Source organism: Cucurbita pepo, chromosome LG12 (assembly GCF_002806865.2).
Source record: "Cucurbita pepo subsp. pepo cultivar mu-cu-16 chromosome LG12, ASM280686v2, whole genome shotgun sequence".
Classification (NCBI taxonomy): domain Eukaryota; kingdom Viridiplantae; phylum Streptophyta; class Magnoliopsida; order Cucurbitales; family Cucurbitaceae; genus Cucurbita; species Cucurbita pepo.
In genome coordinates, this window is record NC_036649.1 from 7838132 (window position 1) to 7856100 (window position 17969).

Here is a 17969-nt window from a genome sequence, read left to right on the forward strand (position 1 = left end):
AGTTGCATATGCTTTTCTCTATTGATGAATCTGGAACCACTCGAATTAGGAGGTTGGTTACCCATCTCTCCCAAGGACTCCCTTATTTGTCATGTGACCCTCGTAGACGCACCTAAAACACACTTTTGTCTGCGTCAAACATCGACCTTGATGGTATCGACGATAGGGGCCTATCATGATTATTGCTTCCTGAATTTTAAAAACAAAAAAAACCCGACATTTTAGAAAAATAATTAGAAAACATTATGATTTAAAAGCTAGGGGATCTTTTGGAAGAGACAATTATGGGGAGAAAAGGATGGAAGTGATTAATTTAATTAAGCAAAGGGCATATGCCCCTAAGTTGGCCACAAATAAGATTTGCTTTCTAAATGTTAAGGTCAACCATGCAAGGGATACCCCATTTGTCACTTTCAACTTCATTTCATTGCTTTATTTCAATCTTATTGTTTGTTCCTTTTCTTTTTCTTTTTTTCCATACAATTTTTAATCCTACTTAATGTAACCGATCGAACCAAATCAAATCAAACTANTTTTTTTTTTTTTTTTTTTTAGTTTTTTCATTTTTCCGTAAAGGGCTTAGCATGAAATAGACATGCAAAAGGTTTAGCATGACATGGACATGCAAAGGGTTTGGCATAGCATAGACATGCAGCAGCCACGAGCAACATGTCCTAGACAAACATGACCTCTAACAGTAATAAATCTCTCTTTAGCTTTATCTCAATAACAAATATTTGCCCAAAAAAGTTCGAACAGTAATAAATGTTAAACAAATTGGCATGTAATCTAAAGTATCACTCTTAAAAAGTTGTCTCAAACTTCTCTACTTCATAGTAACCATCTCCTTGCTCGCTATAATCATTGCATCTTAAGAAACTCAAAATTTGTCTCATTGAGTTTTTGTGCAGCAGATGTCAAAGTGGCATCACTTTTGCAGAAAGCAAACCTGATATATCTCTTTTGGTAGCTACGATCTTCCTCGACGCGCTTGTCTTTCGACGAATTCGTTTGAAAAAATCCGCATCCTGGCACCGCCACCACTCCGGCTCGTTTTATTAGTTCCTCGACACAATCAACCTGAAAGTAATCGATGAAAAAGAATGTCATTTCACTTAAATACAATGGCCAACCGATCTTAAGATTAAGTAGAGATATGTACATCAGTAAGTGTGCAACTTTTGGGGAGTTCTGCAAATAGAAAAAAGGAGCCTTGAGGCTCAAACTGGACTTGAAAACCAATATCGACGAGCAACTTAACGATGAAGTCTCTTTTTGCCTCGTAGTCCTGCACGTCAAACAACATATTCCATGAATGGAACATAGATAACAGAGGATGGAGTGTGAGATTCGGTTCAATCGAATTGTACTCGTCTTAGTGACTCAAAAAATTCCGGAGGACTTCGCAATGCAATCAAGGCAGCTTCCTGGAAAGGGGCTGGAGCAGAGTCTGTAATTCTAACATGAATGTTCCTCATTGCAGAGGCAATATAAGCAGGAGCGATAGCCCAACCAACCCTCCAACCTAAGTTAGAGGAAACAGTAAGGCGAAACAACATGAGCACTTGTAAATTCATTAAATGCAAAGGTTTAGGTATGGATCTAGATGTAACCTGTAACAGAAAACGTTTTAGACAATGAAGATGTAATGATCGTCCTCAAGTGCATTCCTGGAAGTGTGGCAAGAGATATATGCTTTGCATTGCCAAATGTTATATACTCGTAAACCTGTCGAACGCGTAATGGAAAACAAGTCCTTCAAGATGGGTAAAGTTATTCCCTGGCAGAGTGATATGATATTCAATGAACATGATTAATCATACTTCATCTGTTATGGCTAGGCAATCATTGGCGCAGCATGCTCCCGCAATTGTATCAAGTTCATCTTTGGAGAACACCTTTCCAGTTGGATTGTGAGGGCTGTGCAAACCACAAATGCAAATTGTTGATCATCATATAAGAAAGATCACCAAAAGTTCAGGAAAAATCACCAAAACAGAAGTTTCTTGCTTAGTATCTTATTGTTGTTCGGGATTGACAACATCGACCATTCATCATTTATCTAATACAATAAAAGGAAATGATATCCCAATCTTCCATGTTGAATTGAATAGCATCCTTTAGAAGAAATAAGTCAAGATTTATAACTTGATTATCTAGACACGCATGTGAAATTCTTACCTGTTCAATACTAAAGCTTTTGTTCTATGCGTGAAGGACTTCAAAAGCTTATTTGGGTCCAGATTCCACTGAGGTGGGTCAAGTGTTACATATACCTGTTCATTATGAGTTCAAAATCAGCTGGGAAATCAGTTTTAGAAATCAGAGGAATCAATTTTAGACGAGAAACATGGTAACTTACTGGCACGCCCCCTGCAATGGATACAACATTTGCATATGTATCAAACGACGGATCGAAAATTATAACTTCATCACCAGGATTTATCACTATCAAATCAAGATCATAAAACACATTACATGAACTAACAGGAAAACAACACCAAATACAAACGTGGAGACATGTACCGGAAAATACAGCAGCAGCAAATGCCTCAGTTTGGCCACAACAAATAGCAATATCGGTAAGAGGGTTAACATCTAAGCCATGTGTTTTCTTTGCTATCCTGGCGAGTTCGTCACATACTCCCTGCACATGCCTTCTCTTTCAACACTATGTTCAGTACATTTAAGAAGATGAATTGCATAAACATACTTTCTTTTAGAAGAAACAATGACAGAATTATCTCAAATGGGAGGGGATGGAGGAACTCCTCAATAAGCATATGTAAATTGACAAACTGGATGTTGAAATTACTGGATCCAAATTCCTGGTACCATCACCAAGCATTTCCAGACATCATTACATACTCGCATCACAATCTTTTAAGCAATAACGAAATCAAGGTATGATAATACCGACGCCAGATATTGAAGTTACAAATTCGATTAGCATTATCGCCAAAAGTCACAGAAAAATCCAAAAGCAAGAAGTAAAGAGTAGAAGAGTGAACCTGTACTGGTTGAAATCGGAGTTGATGGCGGAAATGGCGGCGTCTTTTAGGGTGAGCGGTGCCGGAAAATCAGGAAATCCTTCGGCGAGGTTGATGGCGTTGCATTGCTGAGCAATAAGAGAGAGTTGTTGAATTGGTGAAGCGGTGAATCTCTTGGCTACAGAGGAAAGCTTCTCCTCCTCCATGCCCAATTCTCAGCCAAGTTTCATCAGACGAACGGATTTTACAATGTAATTTATTTACTCAATTTTCTTATCTTTATCATTATCTTTATCTTTATCCTTAAGAACCAAAAAGTAATAAATCAATAAACATTTTAGATAAATGGTAGAATTAAAACATTTGAGAGATCTTATGCCTTTTCTTGATTATAATTCTACTCAACTACTTGCTGGTTGGTTTTGGTTTGATCTTCTACTCATGGCCTTCCTCATAAACCGCTCGGATCTCTCTGCTTCGACCTTCCACCATCTCTAATGTCCATTTCGAGCCAGAGTCTGGTCAATATGGAGATGCAGAAACAGAGGGTCTGCGTCCACTGTGGCACCACTGGACCCATCTGAACAGTCGGTCCTAACGGGCCAAGTGGTAACAATATAACTGTTCATATGACTCGATCGATCTAGACTATTCAAATATTTAGGATTATTAAGAGTAGTCCCGTGTTTACTACTTAAGAGAAAGATCGTGAATTCTTATGTTTAAAATGTATAATATTATATCATTGGAAATAGACGAGATGTCTAATATGATATTAGTGTTGGATGATAAAAGTCCCACCTCTGCTAATTTAAGAAATGATCATGGAAATAGTCGAAATGTCTAACATGGTATCAAAGTCATGCAATAAACTTAGTTGTGCCAATGGATTGGTAAATCTTCAAAGNAAAAAAAAAAAAAAAAAAAAAAAAAAAAAAAAAAAAAGTCAAGCCGCAGTAAAAAATGACTAAGACTTCTTCCAATAGATCGGAAAATCTTCCAATGTCAACAAATGACTCCAAAAGAAAAAAGGAGTCAAGCCTCTTCGAAGGCAGTAAACAATGACTAATACTCCAAAGGAGTCGAGCCTCGATTAAGGGGAGGCCTTTTGAGAAGTCCAAAGCAAAACCACAAGTGCTTATACTCAAAGAAGATAATATCATACCATTATGTAGAGTCGTGTTGGTCTAACAATTAGAACCATGCTCTTAACTTAGTCATGCCAATAAAATCACTAATCCAAAAAGCTGAAAAGTTGTGAGTCTCAAAATATAACTTCGAATGTCAAATAAATGGTATATTATGTCTTGTTCAAGAACGTCAGAGAATGAGTCGAGGCTCGTACATAATTATGAAGAAAAATAGTCTCCCCTAACCCAGAAATGGACGTGGGATTCGATACAGGAAGATGAAGAATAACAATGGGGGAGTGAATAAGGGCGAAAAGTGGAAGAAAAAATAGGAGCCAGAATCGGTGAAGGTTCTAGGCACATCTACAACCACGCGACAAGACACAAAAATAATAATTAAAAAAATATGGAATAACCCAGAACTTACCACTCCAAGTACACGTGGACGCTGTGCTGTCCACGCCACGTACTCCACCCGCCACGTGCCATTTCCTCTTCCCATCTCTAGAAACTCCGCCTCTTTCCTTTTTAACCTCGCCGCAAACCGGAATTCGGAAGTCATAAACCATGACATCCAGATTGACGGCGATCGCATCGAAACGGAATTGGTCCTTCTCTCTGGCCCAGTTCCAACGTCTCAGGCGATGTGGTTTGACGACATGTCGTACCGCTGACCCTTCCGTTCATGCCAACGACGACAACCACCCCGCCGTTCCATCCGGTGAACCAGAGGTATTTCTTCTTTCTCTTATCATATAATGATCTACAAGCGCTTTTCATGGAAGCAATATTTTGAACTTTTGTTCTGTTTTTGTAGCAATCACAGGATAATTTAGAGCCAGACAGTGCGAAAGCCAATTACGAAAGAGACGATTCCAAACAGGGAGATTCAAATGGGCCGTTTGCGCCACCGAAGGCTCAATACGCCTCCTCCCCTCGCTTAGAAACCACGCCGGTCGCCCAGGCCTCGAAGCCTATCACTCAACAAAAAAGAGCTCACAGTACGGTACTAGCCGACGTCAGCTGCATCGGCTTCGACGGCGGGCCATTTCCCGCTGAGGAAAAAAACAGAGAAAAAGACCGTAAAGAACAGGAAGAAGACGAAAGAGAATACTACAAGCACCACAAGGCATCGCCGTTAGCCGAGATCGAGTTTGTGGACACGCGGAAGCCGATCACTAGAGCGACGGACGGGACGGCGTACGACGGCGGCGGTAAGGATGTGATAGGGTGGTTACCGGAGCAGGAGGATACAGTGGATGATTCTCTTCGAAGAGCGAAGGAGATTTGGAAACAAAATGCGATGCGCGGGGATCCCGATGCTCCGCAGTCGAGAGTTCTTAGGGCTCTGCGTGGTGAACAGTTTTAAATAGTGTTGTAATTTTAATAAAACTTAAAATCCGATGTGGGAGAAGGGAGGTCGGTTGATTTATACCCTGCGTCTTTCACCCGACTCGTATTCTAATCCGATGTGGGAGAACCAAGATGAATCGCGCACGATTGTTGGCACGTGCGAATAGGGTTAAAATAATGGTCAATTTTTGGCACGTCTTTTGATGATGGATGGTTCCGTAGAAGCTAAATCAGTAGCCCACTGGGTTGTGCACTCTCGCCCATACACATGCCAGAAGTCTTAACTAATTAATGATGGCACCACCAAATCGCCAAATACTCTGCCTTTATATTTCCTTTCAATCCTCAAGCTTCCATTTCACATCAATGGCGGATCTCACCTCCATTTTCCTCACTCTCTTCCTCATTTCCCTCTCCAAATTCTCCCTCTCTTCGGCCACCGTCTCGGCCAGGGATCAGGTTGGCTGTTCCATGTGCTCCAGCTGCGACAACCCATGTCAACTCCCGCCGCCGCCTCCGTTAATTGTTGACTGCTCACCGCCGCCCCCTCCACCTCCATCTCCTCCCCCGCCACTCCCTACACCCGAATGCCCTCCGCCTCCCTCTCCCCCTTCGTGCGATGCATGCGTCTACCCTTCACCGCCGCCACCGTCCTCCATCCAGCCGTACACTCCAACAGATGGTGGGCAATATCCCGGGCTTGCTCCGCCGCCGCCGAACCCAATTTTACCGTATTTTCCTTACTATTATTACACTCCGCCTTCTGGGTCTGGTAAATCCGTTCCATTTTCATGGAAGTTTTTGCCTTTGTTGTTCATTCTTCGACTCTAAACATGGGCTCGATTTGTTTTCCGACGCCATTGAAGAACGGGAATGGGCGGCGGAGGAGATCAAAAGAAGGGTAGTATAATGGCATAAACTAAAATGATTCTTTATGTTTACATTTTATAATCCAAATAACAATGTAATGTAATTATATTAGCCGCTTTATATGATAGAATTCAAATTCATCAATCCTGGCCCCTTTCCTTCCTCTCCTTAATTTAATTGGCATGTTCATGGAAATTATTAATATTATTATTATTATATTGATGAAATTTAGATGATGATTTGACTTTTTGTTTTTAATTTTTAATAAACAAAAAAAAAAAAAACAATTTTTTTAAGAAAAATAAAAAAAAAAAATTAATTAATTTTGAATTTGGTCTCAAGCTATCTCCAACGACCCTAATATAAAGGTGTTCGATCATAAGTTTAACGACCTTATTATAAAAGTGTTCGATCATAAGTTTAATTTATACACGTACAATATCTAAGTTACTCATAATACTATCTTTTTAACGGATCAAACTTGACGTATTCGAAAAGGTTTTCGAAGTTTTCGAATGATGGGCACTATTTAGGTGTCATTGCTTTCGGTGTTGGTTGTTGCATAGAAAGGGGATGAGATTAGGATGGGTAGGGTTCCTTTGAGTAAAAGGGAAGTGTTTGTTAGAAATGCCATTAACTTTGGCACCAAAACTTGAGCATTTTGGATCATTGTTTCCCATGTGCATGCCTTTAGTGGTTGGTAGTTTTCTTTTAGGATAAACCTAATTCCAACGTGAACCCATCGTACCGTAAGTTATTTGAAATGGACGAAATTTTAGTTTTCGTTACATTATATTTGAAATTTAAGCATGTATTGTAATTATGTTTAATGGTTGGTAGCTCAATGTACAAGGTGGTGTCTATCCAACCACGTGAGAGCGAAGAGCAAAGACAAATAAGTGTCACGATTACAAAATTCTCCATTTGTGATTATGTTTAATGTAGAAATTTTTTTAATTTAATAATATTTCATAAGCGAAAACATTACTATTCCTAAGGTTGATTGAGATTCAAATAGTTCATAATTTATAAAGATTAAAAATGATATAATTAAAAGATATACGTAACACCAAAAGACAAAAGGCGTACTTCATGCGATTGCCATGAAACTCGAGAGCGACATGAAAAGCATATAATAAAATAGAGACCACAAAAAAAAGATATGTATTTGACTAGTGAAGGTCGTTTTATATTCGTTCACACCTACCATTAATGCAAGTTCATATATATATATTTCTTATTTTCCTTGCCCTTTCTTATTTTTATTTTTTTCAAAAATTAGGTTAGAAAAGTTTAATTTTTACCATCATTTTGTATTTTGTAATGTCTCCAAACAAAAAAAAATATATATAAAAGAATTATAAGTCAGGTATCTGAACTGTAAATTTATTGGACCAAATTTGTAACAGTCAAAACTCACTGCTAACACATATTATCAGCTGCTTTAGGATTTTAAAACGTGTTTATAGGGAGAGGTTTCTGCATCCTTAATATTTGGTTCATCTTTACAGCCGAAGAACTCACAATCCACTTCCGCCCTTTTCATATCTTTATAAGTAATGTTCTCTTAAATCCGCGTCTAATTTATATTAAAATATAATTTATATATCAATTCTCATTAAATTATTCTGGAGTTAATTTGGATTAAGGCCACATAAGTATAGCAATGCTATTAAATTAATCCAATTAATTTGTTGCCTCAATTATGATTACTTCTAGTTCTCTCCACGGCTCATTAATTTTGTACCATCTCCTACGCTTGCGTGAAAGAGGGTTCAATCTACAATAATAATTTCAATTCACTCTATAATTCCAAAACTAAATGCAACCGTAAAGTTATTCAATAAATTATACATCATCGACGTATTTCATATTAAATATGCACATGAATCCGATGAAAAGTACCTAAGTTTGTGAATATGACTGAAAAAGGTACATTTTACTTTACGGTGACAAACGACTTAGAATTTTGCTTAAGAAAACATATGACTTAGAACAAAACATGCTGGAAGAATCTAGGTTCGTGGGTATAGCTTCCACTCTTAAAAAAACAGTGAAGTCACCATATACCAGATCCAAATTCCAAATACTGATCTAAATGACTTAAAACTGTTACTAATAGTATTACAGGGTGTGGTTTAGGGATAAACCACTCCCAATTCAGATAAGATTCGGACCGAGAGTTGGGTTAGGTCTCTGAAAGCATGGTTCTTGCCTCCTCCCTTGGAGCTCGTCCATTCTTTGGGTAATCCCTTGCTCTCACGTTCGAGTGTTTGCTCGTCGTTTAGGTTAGTGAGTAAGATTTCTGCTCATTACAATCACCCATGGTTAAAACGGTCTAGGAGACCCTGGTAATGAATCTCTAACTGGGACGTCCATCCTTTTCACCTCTCTATATGTTTGTGCTCGTGACGTAAAAATTAGTGGAGATAAACTAAAATTAAATGCATTTCCTTTTGATTTCATCATAAAAAGCACATAAAATCCAATGGCGAGGATCTCACATCTTGCCATCATCATTCAATTTGGGTGGCAAAGCAAGCAAGCGATACAGGTTAGAACAGAGTCGCCTCCCTGCTGCCCATTTATGAGCACCACCACCCCATCTTCTTTCTCCTCCTCCCCAACAAAATTATTAATTATAACTCTCTCTCTCTCTTTAAATCACTCCAATTTCTCACTCCATTCCCAAATTTCTGGATTACATTTCCATGGAAGGTGTTTCTGTGAGTGTTTATAATGGCTTGCGGCGCTATTGGAGGCGGAAGAGCTACCGGAAGCTGGCTGGATCGGTGGGTCGTGGCAGGCCGGAGACTGTGCAACTTGGTGCCGCCGGAGGGAGGCGGCGGCGCCGCCGTCTGTGGCGGATCAAGATCTCGCCTAAACTCAGGCTGTTCCGGCGGCTGCCGTCGCTCAAGAAGCTGCTACTTTGGCTGAGGGATTCGTATGTGAAGGCGATGTTGGCGTTTGCTAACTCGAGGGTCATCGGCTCCGGCGGCGACGGGATCTGGGGCGTCGCCGGAAGGAGCACGTTGAAGGAGTATGATGAGAAAATGATCACTGAGATCTATAACTCGTTGGTGGTGGCGCAGGGACGGTTGCCACCGCCGGAATCTGTCCGACTGGGTAGGGTCGGCGGGCGGTTGCCAACGGTGGCGGAATAATCCGGTGGAGATTATGGGGTTTGGAGGTGGACGGTAAGGATCTACCCAAAAAAGGAGAAGAAAATCCTATCCGTTGATTTTTTTGTACTCCTTTTTTTTCCACTAAACTTTGTAATGTAATGTTAAAAGTTAGGAATTAATTGAAATATTAAGTGGTTTATTATCATAATTAAAAATATAATTAAATTAACAAAGAAAAATGACATTATCTTAAACATTATAATTGATGAACTAAATCTACCTTAATGATTAAAAAAAATTAATAATCATTTAAAGTATCTTAAATAATATATATATATATATTTAATTTAATAGCAATATTTTATATTTACATTTTAAAATAAGAGACAAAATAAATAAATAAATAAATAAATAAAATGGGCTAGGCCCAATTTGCTCACAAAGCCCAGGCCCAATTAGCTACCACGGTATTTTACAACCCAGGAGAATTTTATATTTTTTTAATTTTATTTTTTTGAATAATTTTTTATTAAGGGGATTATTAGTGGTTTTAATGGTAAATTAGACTAATAATAATAATATTATAATGCTTGGTTTAAAATTTTGAAGCACTAATAAGGATATGTTGCAATTTTTATATTCCGTTTAATTATTTAATTTTTTTTTTAATTATGCACAAATTACCGGTCTTTGTCAATACTCACCAATTATAATAAAATTTTAAAATTTTAGTTTTTATTTTTTTATTAAAAAAAACTAATTTTTCATATATTTTCATAATAAATAAATGCTGCTTGACGTGTTCATTGAACTCTATTCTCCAATAGACAAAACCCTAATCTCCCGGGAGCCGCAATTCGAAGAACCCGAACATCTGGCGCCATTCGATCGCTTTGCTTCGATCTCCTCCGGTAAGAACTCTGAGTTCTTCTCTAGATCATCCGTTCTCTTTGATTTTCGATCTTTATCTCTACCCTGTTTTTTTATTTTATATTTTATTTTATTTTTTTTATTTAAATTTATGGTGTTTGATTTCGTGCTTTAATTTCGTCTGATTATATGTATGTTGAATGTGTTCGTTCTCTTTTGTCTCATATTTGTTGGATGTTTTTGGATTTGAATTTGATTTGTAGTAGGTGCAAGGGCTGGTTTTCTGTGCCTTTTGTTTTGATTTTTTCGGCAAAACCTAGTTTCGATTTTCCTGGGGTAAGGATTTGAGAGACTGCGATGGATGGTGTGGTGTTTAGTTTGATTGTATTTCTTGGTTTGGAGATGTTGAATGGAAATTTGGTGTCCTTTAGTGTAAATAAGCCGAAAGGCAGCAATCCATCAGAGCCGTTTTACTGGAATGGGGAACATAGAGCAGAGGACGGGAGGATGAGAATAGTATATTAGGAGAGATACATAATAATATGAATAAAAAGATAGCATAAGAACCAAAATCAATGAGTTTCTGTGATACATTACTTCAAAGATGAGGGAGGTGACTCGTAAATGATGGCCCCTTTGTTGAGGATTATTGGGAGTGAGTCCCACATTGGTTAATTTAGTGGAAGATCATGGGTTTATAAATGAGGAATACTATCTACATTGGTATGAGGCCTTTTGGGGAAGCACGAAGCAAAGCCATGAGAGCTTATGCTCAAAGTGGACAATATCGTACCATTGTGGACATATGTGATTCCTAACACCCGCTTATTTTGTAGTGCATTTGACTTGATGGAAACAGAACAACTTTTAGGGGATCAATATAACTTGGGAGGAGGTTTGATCTTTAGGGTTTAGGGTTAATTCTTATTTTGAACCATTGGAGCCCTTTTTCTGTAGAGGCTTTTGCGTTTTGTCTTGGCCTTTGGCTTGGGCTGATTTCTTTTGTGTTGTGTGTTGCCCATTTGCATATTCTTTCATGTTTTGAGCTATAATTTGTTTGATTTACTAGATATTAAAGAGACTTCATAGAAGTTGTTTAGAATATTCTATAATGTGATGCAACTAGTTTTTACAATAATTATTATTTATCATGGAATAGATGTTCTGGTAAATAAATGATTAGATTGTGTGCTAATTTATTTAATAAAAACCTACGCAGCTTCAACAGACAGGAATTTAGAATTGGTAGCCATCATCTTGTGCTAGAGCGCCGCTAACACATTCTGATACCAAATAGCTAACAGAGAGGCGAAAGAGCATAGTAAAAAGATGAGGCTACTTACCCACAACATGCTCTCCTCCAACATCAAGGGTGTTGTCAATGGCTTCCCTCTCCGAATCGAGGTTGAGAAAGTTGTCGAGAAGCAGGTCGACTTCAACCCCGACTTCCTCAAGAACATGTTCTCCAAGATCGAATGGAAGCCCCTCGTCGATGCCTCTTGCGCTATGGGCTATGCTGAGCTTCCCGAGGAGGCCGAGTCGTCGATGCTCGATTCCCATGACTTTCTGCAACGATTCCACCATGCGCTTCTGGAGCTACATCTTGAGGAAGGCGCTCTTATTTGCCCGGAGACTGCCCGTCGATTTCCCGTCAATAAAGGTATCCCCAATTTGCTTCTTCACGAAGACGAGGTCTGAGTTTGAGATTTTATGAATTCCTCTGTTTTCGATTGTTGAATTCGGTGCGAGCAAGCGAGTTTTTAGAATTCATCTCTGGATGTTCTTGTGAATTGGAAAATTAGGGTTTATGCCTTTGGCCAGGCCATGAATGCGACTGAAAATATCTTTGTGACTACAAATTTTTGACGATAAATTAGATGTGGACATTTACCGAAAATATCTAGAATAAACGTGGAAATCTGTCTCTAGTAGGCTTTTTTTTTTTATTTTTTTTTTTTATTTTTTTTTTTATTAACTAAATGTCTTTTAAACTGTGAGGTTGATGGCTTGGCTATATGTAACCGGTCAAAAGTATGAAATATCGGCTAGCAGTGAATTTGAATTCTTTTGAACTCGTTAATGAGATAGACAACACATGAGATCGCTTGCCATGCTCAGAAAGTCAATGAAACTGTTTAAAACTTGAGTAATTTAATCTCTAATTTTATAAATTTAAATGGGCTCGAATTTAATTAATGATCGGTCTCTTACAAACTTATTAATTTATAAATAATCAAGTTGGATAGGATCCTTTGAACATATGTAGTTAGCAAGTTATTATTTCAATAAAGCTTGAAATTAATTTATTTAAAAGAATTATGATTAAACTTTAAGAATATTATTCATGGTAAAAAAAATCCCCTAATTACGTCATAATTAAAAAAAATCAATTTTAATAAAAAAAAGAAAATTTGCACGTGCTACTATGACATGGCAGGAATGGGAAAATGCAGAAGGAAAACAGACTTAAAGAGATTGATGATGGTGGACGCCAGGCTGGTCTAAAAGACGCTGTACCGTACGATCTACCTCCACGTGGGACCCATCCATCTATCCTATTAATCATACGCCGTGCTGTACTGTACATCTGTAGTCCTCCACCGTATATATTTGACCGCTTCCACCACGTGCCTTATTCTAATTCGTTCCTTCTGTCACTTCTAAATTCTTTTATTTTTTTCACAAACTTCTAATTTTAAAAAATACAAGAGCTATATTATTTTTCATGATTATTAATTTTCTTAAAAAAAAAACAACATTTAAACAGTTTCATTATTATGCACAAAGAAAGAGAAAGTAAATGACAAGGCGCCCTTCACTAGGACACAGGTGCCTTTAGATTCTGGGGGCCCATCCGCGAGGATAGAATTGTCATTTCCAATAAAAGATATTTATATATTTTTAAGATCTATGTCCTGTTCGTTGATTTTTGGGGTTTTTGTTGTCAAGAAAATTAATTTGGGGAGGAAGTAAATTATTAATGGCTTTAAATTATATATTTTCGTATCTATTTTGTCAGAATAATTTATGGATTTTTATTTCATTGAATTGAAATAATATATTTTTTTTTATTAATACTCTAATTGTATATCGAGAAATTTGATAAATACTTTACGTTAAAATAATGTCTCAAATTTCACGAGCTAAGAACTAATATTAATATTCGAATGTGAGATCTCATACTCCACTCTTTTCAGGACCCACGAATACTTTGTTTTCCTCTCCAATCAAGGTGAGATCTCACAAGTCATCCTTTTGGACCCTCAATGTTCTCGCTGGCACATTGCCCTGTGTGGTGACCCCCAGTGTTCTCGTTGGCACACTGTTCGGTGTGGGGGACCCAGTGTTCTCATTGGCAAACTGCTCGATGTTGCACGTTGATACTATTTATAACGGTCCAAACAGCTCCACTAATAGATATTGTCCACATTGTCCATTACATATCGTCATCGGTAATTTTAAAAAGTGGCTGCAAGGGAGATTTTTCGAAACCATTAAAAATAAATGTTTTGTTCCACTAAGGTGGAATTTCACAATAGTGAGATTGGTTATAATTTACAATAATAATAATAATAATAATAAATTAATTAATTAACTTTTTTTTAAAAATTTCACGAGTGTGAGACATTAAATTAAAAAATAAAATAATGTAAAAAAGAAAAAGAAAAAACAATGTAGTTATGTGGAAAAGGCCTATAAGTGCAGAACGGGTACACGAGTACATCTGGCGGAGTGGGTCCCACCAACTCATCCGGGTAACTGACAACGACAGCTGTTTCCTTTTCTCTCCCACATAATTTATAATATTTATTATTATTATTATTATTATTATTTCTTTTACATTTATCATTTTCGCAAAATAATTCTTAAATCCACCCCCTTTAATTTACCTACTCCATTAACGCACTAAATTTCCTATTTTACTCCTTTTATTACTATTATAAAAAATCAAAAATATATTAAAAACAAAGGCCTCTCTCTCTCCCTCTCTCCCTCTCTCTCCTCTCTCTCTCAATCTCTCTCTCAATCTCTCTCTGTCGTACAGCTACTTATTGTCTGTAACTCTGGTTCTGTGTTCTTCCCGGGAATCGATAAACTCTGAATAATCGAGGATTTGGAGGACGACGACGACGACGAAGAACGGAGGCACAACGGCAGGAAAGAAGAACTCTAGGTCGTTCTGTTTCCGCGGCACTCCGGCCACCGGTGAGTCTTCTGTTTGCCTTCTTTTCCTCCATGTCCACTGAATGTTGCTGCGGCTATTTCTTCTCTGAGCCCGCTTCGTTTCCACGGCGTACTTCGTCTCTACTTCGGTTCACTCATGCAATGGCTTAATATTGGAACCTATTTCTCTGTTTATTGCTTAAGAACATCGATCCGTTCAATCTATTTTGATTTCCAGCCCTGGCGGACCCTGGACGAGGAACCCTAGGTTTTTTCCCCTTTTCGATTTTGTCTGATCTTGATAACAATCCGTTTGATTTTAAGTCGAGGAGGAAGCGGAAAACAGCGATTCGAAGAGTCATGATGTTGTGGATTATGAGATTCTCCGGATTCTTTTCTGCCGCTATGTTGATGATTATTCTCTCTCCGTCTCTCCAGTCATTTCCTCCGGCGGAAGCTATTCGATCCTCTTATCTAGAGTTTAATATTCGGCAATCGGTTCGCCTCTCGCTCTCTGATTCACAGAGTCGGTTTCTGTTCCGTAGGTCGCCGACGTATCGCAATGCCGATCAATGTAGTCTAAGCTACTCCAAATTTTCGGATAGATTTGGCGTTTGTGATCCCAGTTTGGTTCATGTTGCGATTACGCTCGATTTTGAATACCTTCGCGGCTCAATCGCCGCTGTAAATTCGATTCTGCAGCATTCGCTCTGTCCAGAGAGCGTGTTCTTTCATTTCCTTGTTACAGAGACGAATCTTGAAGTGGTTGTTAGATCCGCTTTTCCTCAGTTGAAATTCAAGGTTTATTACTTCAATCCAGCGATTGTTCAGAATCTGATTTCGACGTCTGTGCGGCAACCGCTTGAACAGCCGCTTAACTATGCGAGGAACTATTTAGCGGAGCTATTGGAGCCCTGTGTTCGCAGAGTGATTTATTTGGACTCGGATCTCGTTGTTGTTGACGATATCTCGAAGCTTTGGAGTACTAATTTGTATTCTCGAACAATCGGAGCGCCGGAATATTGTCACGCAAACTTCTCCAAGTACTTCACCTCGCGATTTTGGTCGGAGAAGCGGTTTTCCGGCACGTTTCTCGGCAGGAAGCCGTGTTACTTCAACACCGGCGTGATGGTGATAGATCTCGTTCAGTGGCGACGCGCAGGCTTCACGAAGCGGATCGAACGGTGGATGGAGATTCAGAAAACCAATCGGATTTACGAGCTTGGTTCGCTTCCGCCGTTTCTTCTTGTATTCGCTGGTGATGTAGCGCCAATTGAACACCGGTGGAACCAGCATGGACTCGGTGGCGACAATGTAAAAGGCAGCTGCCGGAACCTCCATGCCGGTCCGGTAAGCATTCTTCACTGGTCAGGAAGTGGAAAGCCATGGATGAGGCTGGACTCGAAGAAACCCTGCCCTCTGGATTCCCTCTGGTCTCCATACGACTTGTACGATCACTCTCACTGAACCACGACAACCGTCCGCCATCGCCGGTAAGTTTAATTTTAAGGCAAAAAGAAGAAAAAAAAGCCATTCCTCATCCTTCCCCTTCATCTTCTTCTTCCTCTTCATCATTAAGTCCTTCAAAATTTCCCATTCTTTCTTCCATTCTTTACAGATTTTTATTTATTCTGTTTCTTCTCTGGGTGTCCATTGACTCTTAATCATCTTCTTTGTTCATCAGACCATCTGTATTTTACTCTACACCCCATGATTATTATCATCATTCCTTGTTCAGAAAATAAGAAATAGAATCCATACCCATTTTTTTTCAATTTTGTTTCTATATTTAGAATCGTCTGTTTTTCATGTTTAATCCTTGTATTGATCTTTTAAGTTATGGAATTAATTATATTTGCATAGATTTTGTATGCCTCCATGCTTTCAGATATCAATTTGTTCTCTTGATCAAACCGTCCCTGATTGGCCATTTCAGGAAATAATGCTTCGATCATCAAAAACTACATTAAGGAGAAAACAAAACAAAATGATTTGAATTGTGAATACAATTCTGAATTCTCCTCCTAACTGAGTAGTTTCACATAGGCTCGTTGATTTAGAGTCTATTTTGAAAGAATGACGTGCCATCGACAAATCAATGATGGACTAGTCCAACTAATGTTTATTATCAATCTACATTGCCATCAATGGTGATGATTTGAACGGTTGAGGATTGTTGGGGTGGGCGGGTAAGGAATGCAATATATTTGCAAGTGATGGGTTTGTGCCGTTACATCAAAGTCAAGTTATTGAGTAGTGTGTCAGTGAAGAGACTTAGCCATTGAAGAGGTGTGGACACAGGTCGGTGTGTCATCAAAACTCGAAAAGGAGAACCATGCCAGCCTCGTGAGCCACCCTCCACTTTATTTACTTCCCACACCCTTCCCCTCTTCTTTTTTTTTTTTTTTTTTTTTTTTTTTTTTTTTTTTTTTTTNTTTTTTTTTTTTTTTTTTTTTTTTTTTCTTTTTCTAATTTATTAATGAAGGATTTAAGAAAATAGAATAATAAAAATCCAGAGAAGAAAACCAAAAAAGGATTTGAAAGATGGGCAGCACACGTGGCCAGCTACGTGGCAGAAGTGTGATGTAATCAAAAGTGTTGGCTATGTGGAAGTCGGCACAATGATTGATTAGGAATATTCTTTTTTGTTAATTTTAATTTAGAATTTAATCATCTTTCTTAATTAATTGATTTTAATTCTTAAAACTCTTATGCCTCGGGGTGATGACGTGTACTTCTGCCTTTTATTTTAAATATATTTATAAAATTTATATAATATTATTGATGATATGATTAAGACATGGTAACTGATTAATTATATAGTTTAGAATTTAGGGCGCCTACAGCTGGAGCTATGCTTTCATAAATGTCGCTCTTACATTCATATAATGTCAAAAATTAAATAAAAGGGATGTTTTTTAAATGTTCCAAAATCAAATACCCATCAGATTATTGATCACACGTGAGAACTGACGTGCTTTATTTAATTATCATATATTTTAAATTAATAAAATATTTTCTTTTTCCATACTAATTTATTTCAAACATTTAATAATATTTTAAAAATACTGGAGAGATAAATAGTTATGAGATAAATAGACACAACAAACAAAACAACGAAGAAATTGTGCTATAAATATGCCAACAAAACTTTTAATTTGTTTGAACAAAGCTCAAGAACACTGCTCAGACCATCTACTTAATTGCATCCATTTTCATTTGTTTGATCTGGTGTAAAAGGTTCATTTATCTTTGTGAAATTCGGTTGTGGTTTCATGCATCTACTCGATTCATATTAATCCGAGTAAAAAAAATATTAGAACATAAATAATTTATTCAAATTTGAACTAAATAAAACAAAGAGAGGACGGTGGGTACCACAAATATTTGAGAGTGGATGTGTATCAAAACTTTGTAGTAATATTGAATCACTTTTCACATAGCTATTGAAACCGTGGTGTAATATT

At 37.8% G+C, this 17969-nt stretch overlaps 6 protein-coding genes across 6 annotated transcripts; 5 read left to right on the forward strand and 1 right to left on the reverse strand.

Moving 5' to 3' along the window:
* Positions 1–690: 690 nt before the first annotated feature.
* Positions 691–4635, reverse strand: LOC111807373 (kynurenine--oxoglutarate transaminase-like). Its single transcript, XM_023693077.1, has 10 exons — positions 4548–4635; positions 3012–3611; positions 2527–2657; positions 2363–2448; positions 2182–2276; positions 1824–1920; positions 1614–1728; positions 1371–1525; positions 1163–1288; positions 691–1080 (listed from the first exon to the last, which is right to left on the reverse strand). The coding sequence occupies exons 2-10, from the start codon at positions 3194–3196 to the stop codon at positions 862–864; spliced, it is 1209 nt and encodes a 402-aa protein (XP_023548845.1). The 5' UTR covers positions 3197–3611; positions 4548–4635; the 3' UTR covers positions 691–861.
* Positions 4636–4668: 33 nt separating this feature from the next.
* On the forward strand, positions 4669–5680 carry LOC111807374. Its single transcript, XM_023693078.1, has 2 exons — positions 4669–4852; positions 4938–5680. Exons 1-2 carry the CDS (start codon positions 4688–4690, stop codon positions 5487–5489), a joined length of 717 nt encoding a protein of 238 aa, XP_023548846.1. The 5' UTR covers positions 4669–4687; the 3' UTR covers positions 5490–5680.
* A 159-nt stretch (positions 5681–5839) lies between these two features.
* Positions 5840–6304, forward strand: LOC111807762 (leucine-rich repeat extensin-like protein 6). The gene has a single exon (XM_023693629.1). It carries the CDS (start codon positions 5840–5842, stop codon positions 6302–6304), a length of 465 nt encoding a protein of 154 aa, XP_023549397.1.
* Positions 6305–8803: 2499 nt separating this feature from the next.
* LOC111807331 lies at positions 8804–9673 on the forward strand. The gene has a single exon (XM_023693007.1). The coding sequence runs from the start codon at positions 9055–9057 to the stop codon at positions 9505–9507; it is 453 nt and encodes a 150-aa protein (XP_023548775.1). The 5' UTR covers positions 8804–9054; the 3' UTR covers positions 9508–9673.
* Positions 9674–10279: 606 nt separating this feature from the next.
* On the forward strand, positions 10280–12266 carry LOC111806492 (multifunctional methyltransferase subunit TRM112-like protein At1g22270). The gene is made up of 2 exons (XM_023691832.1): positions 10280–10379; positions 11558–12266. The coding sequence occupies exon 2, from the start codon at positions 11668–11670 to the stop codon at positions 12034–12036; it is 369 nt and encodes a 122-aa protein (XP_023547600.1). The 5' UTR covers positions 10280–10379; positions 11558–11667; the 3' UTR covers positions 12037–12266.
* Positions 12267–14303: 2037 nt separating this feature from the next.
* Positions 14304–16364, forward strand: LOC111807825 (probable galacturonosyltransferase-like 7). The gene is made up of 2 exons (XM_023693706.1): positions 14304–14544; positions 14741–16364. Exon 2 carries the CDS (start codon positions 14863–14865, stop codon positions 15967–15969), a length of 1107 nt encoding a protein of 368 aa, XP_023549474.1. The 5' UTR covers positions 14304–14544; positions 14741–14862; the 3' UTR covers positions 15970–16364.
* Positions 16365–17969: the final 1605 nt, after the last annotated feature.

Coding starts and splice junctions, on each gene's coding strand:
- LOC111806492 (XM_023691832.1), top strand. CDS start 11,668: ATGAGGCTACTTACCCACAACATGCTCTCCTCCAACATCAAGGGTGTT.
- LOC111807374 (XM_023693078.1), top strand. CDS start 4,688: ATGACATCCAGATTGACGGCGATCGCATCGAAACGGAATTGGTCCTTC. Junction 4,853..4,937: donor TTCCATCCGGTGAACCAGAG/GTATTTCTTCTT, acceptor CTGTTTTTGTAG/CAATCACAGGATAATTTAGA.
- LOC111807762 (XM_023693629.1), top strand. CDS start 5,840: ATGGCGGATCTCACCTCCATTTTCCTCACTCTCTTCCTCATTTCCCTC.
- LOC111807331 (XM_023693007.1), top strand. CDS start 9,055: ATGGAAGGTGTTTCTGTGAGTGTTTATAATGGCTTGCGGCGCTATTGG.
- LOC111807373 (XM_023693077.1), bottom strand. CDS start 3,196: ATGGAGGAGGAGAAGCTTTCCTCTGTAGCCAAGAGATTCACCGCTTCA. Junction 2,449..2,526: donor TGCTGCTGCTGTATTTTCCG/GTACATGTCTCC, acceptor TTGATTTGATAG/TGATAAATCCTGGTGATGAA. Junction 1,289..1,370: donor TTTTTGAGTCACTAAGACGA/GTACAATTCGAT, acceptor TTTGACGTGCAG/GACTACGAGGCAAAAAGAGA.
- LOC111807825 (XM_023693706.1), top strand. CDS start 14,863: ATGATGTTGTGGATTATGAGATTCTCCGGATTCTTTTCTGCCGCTATG.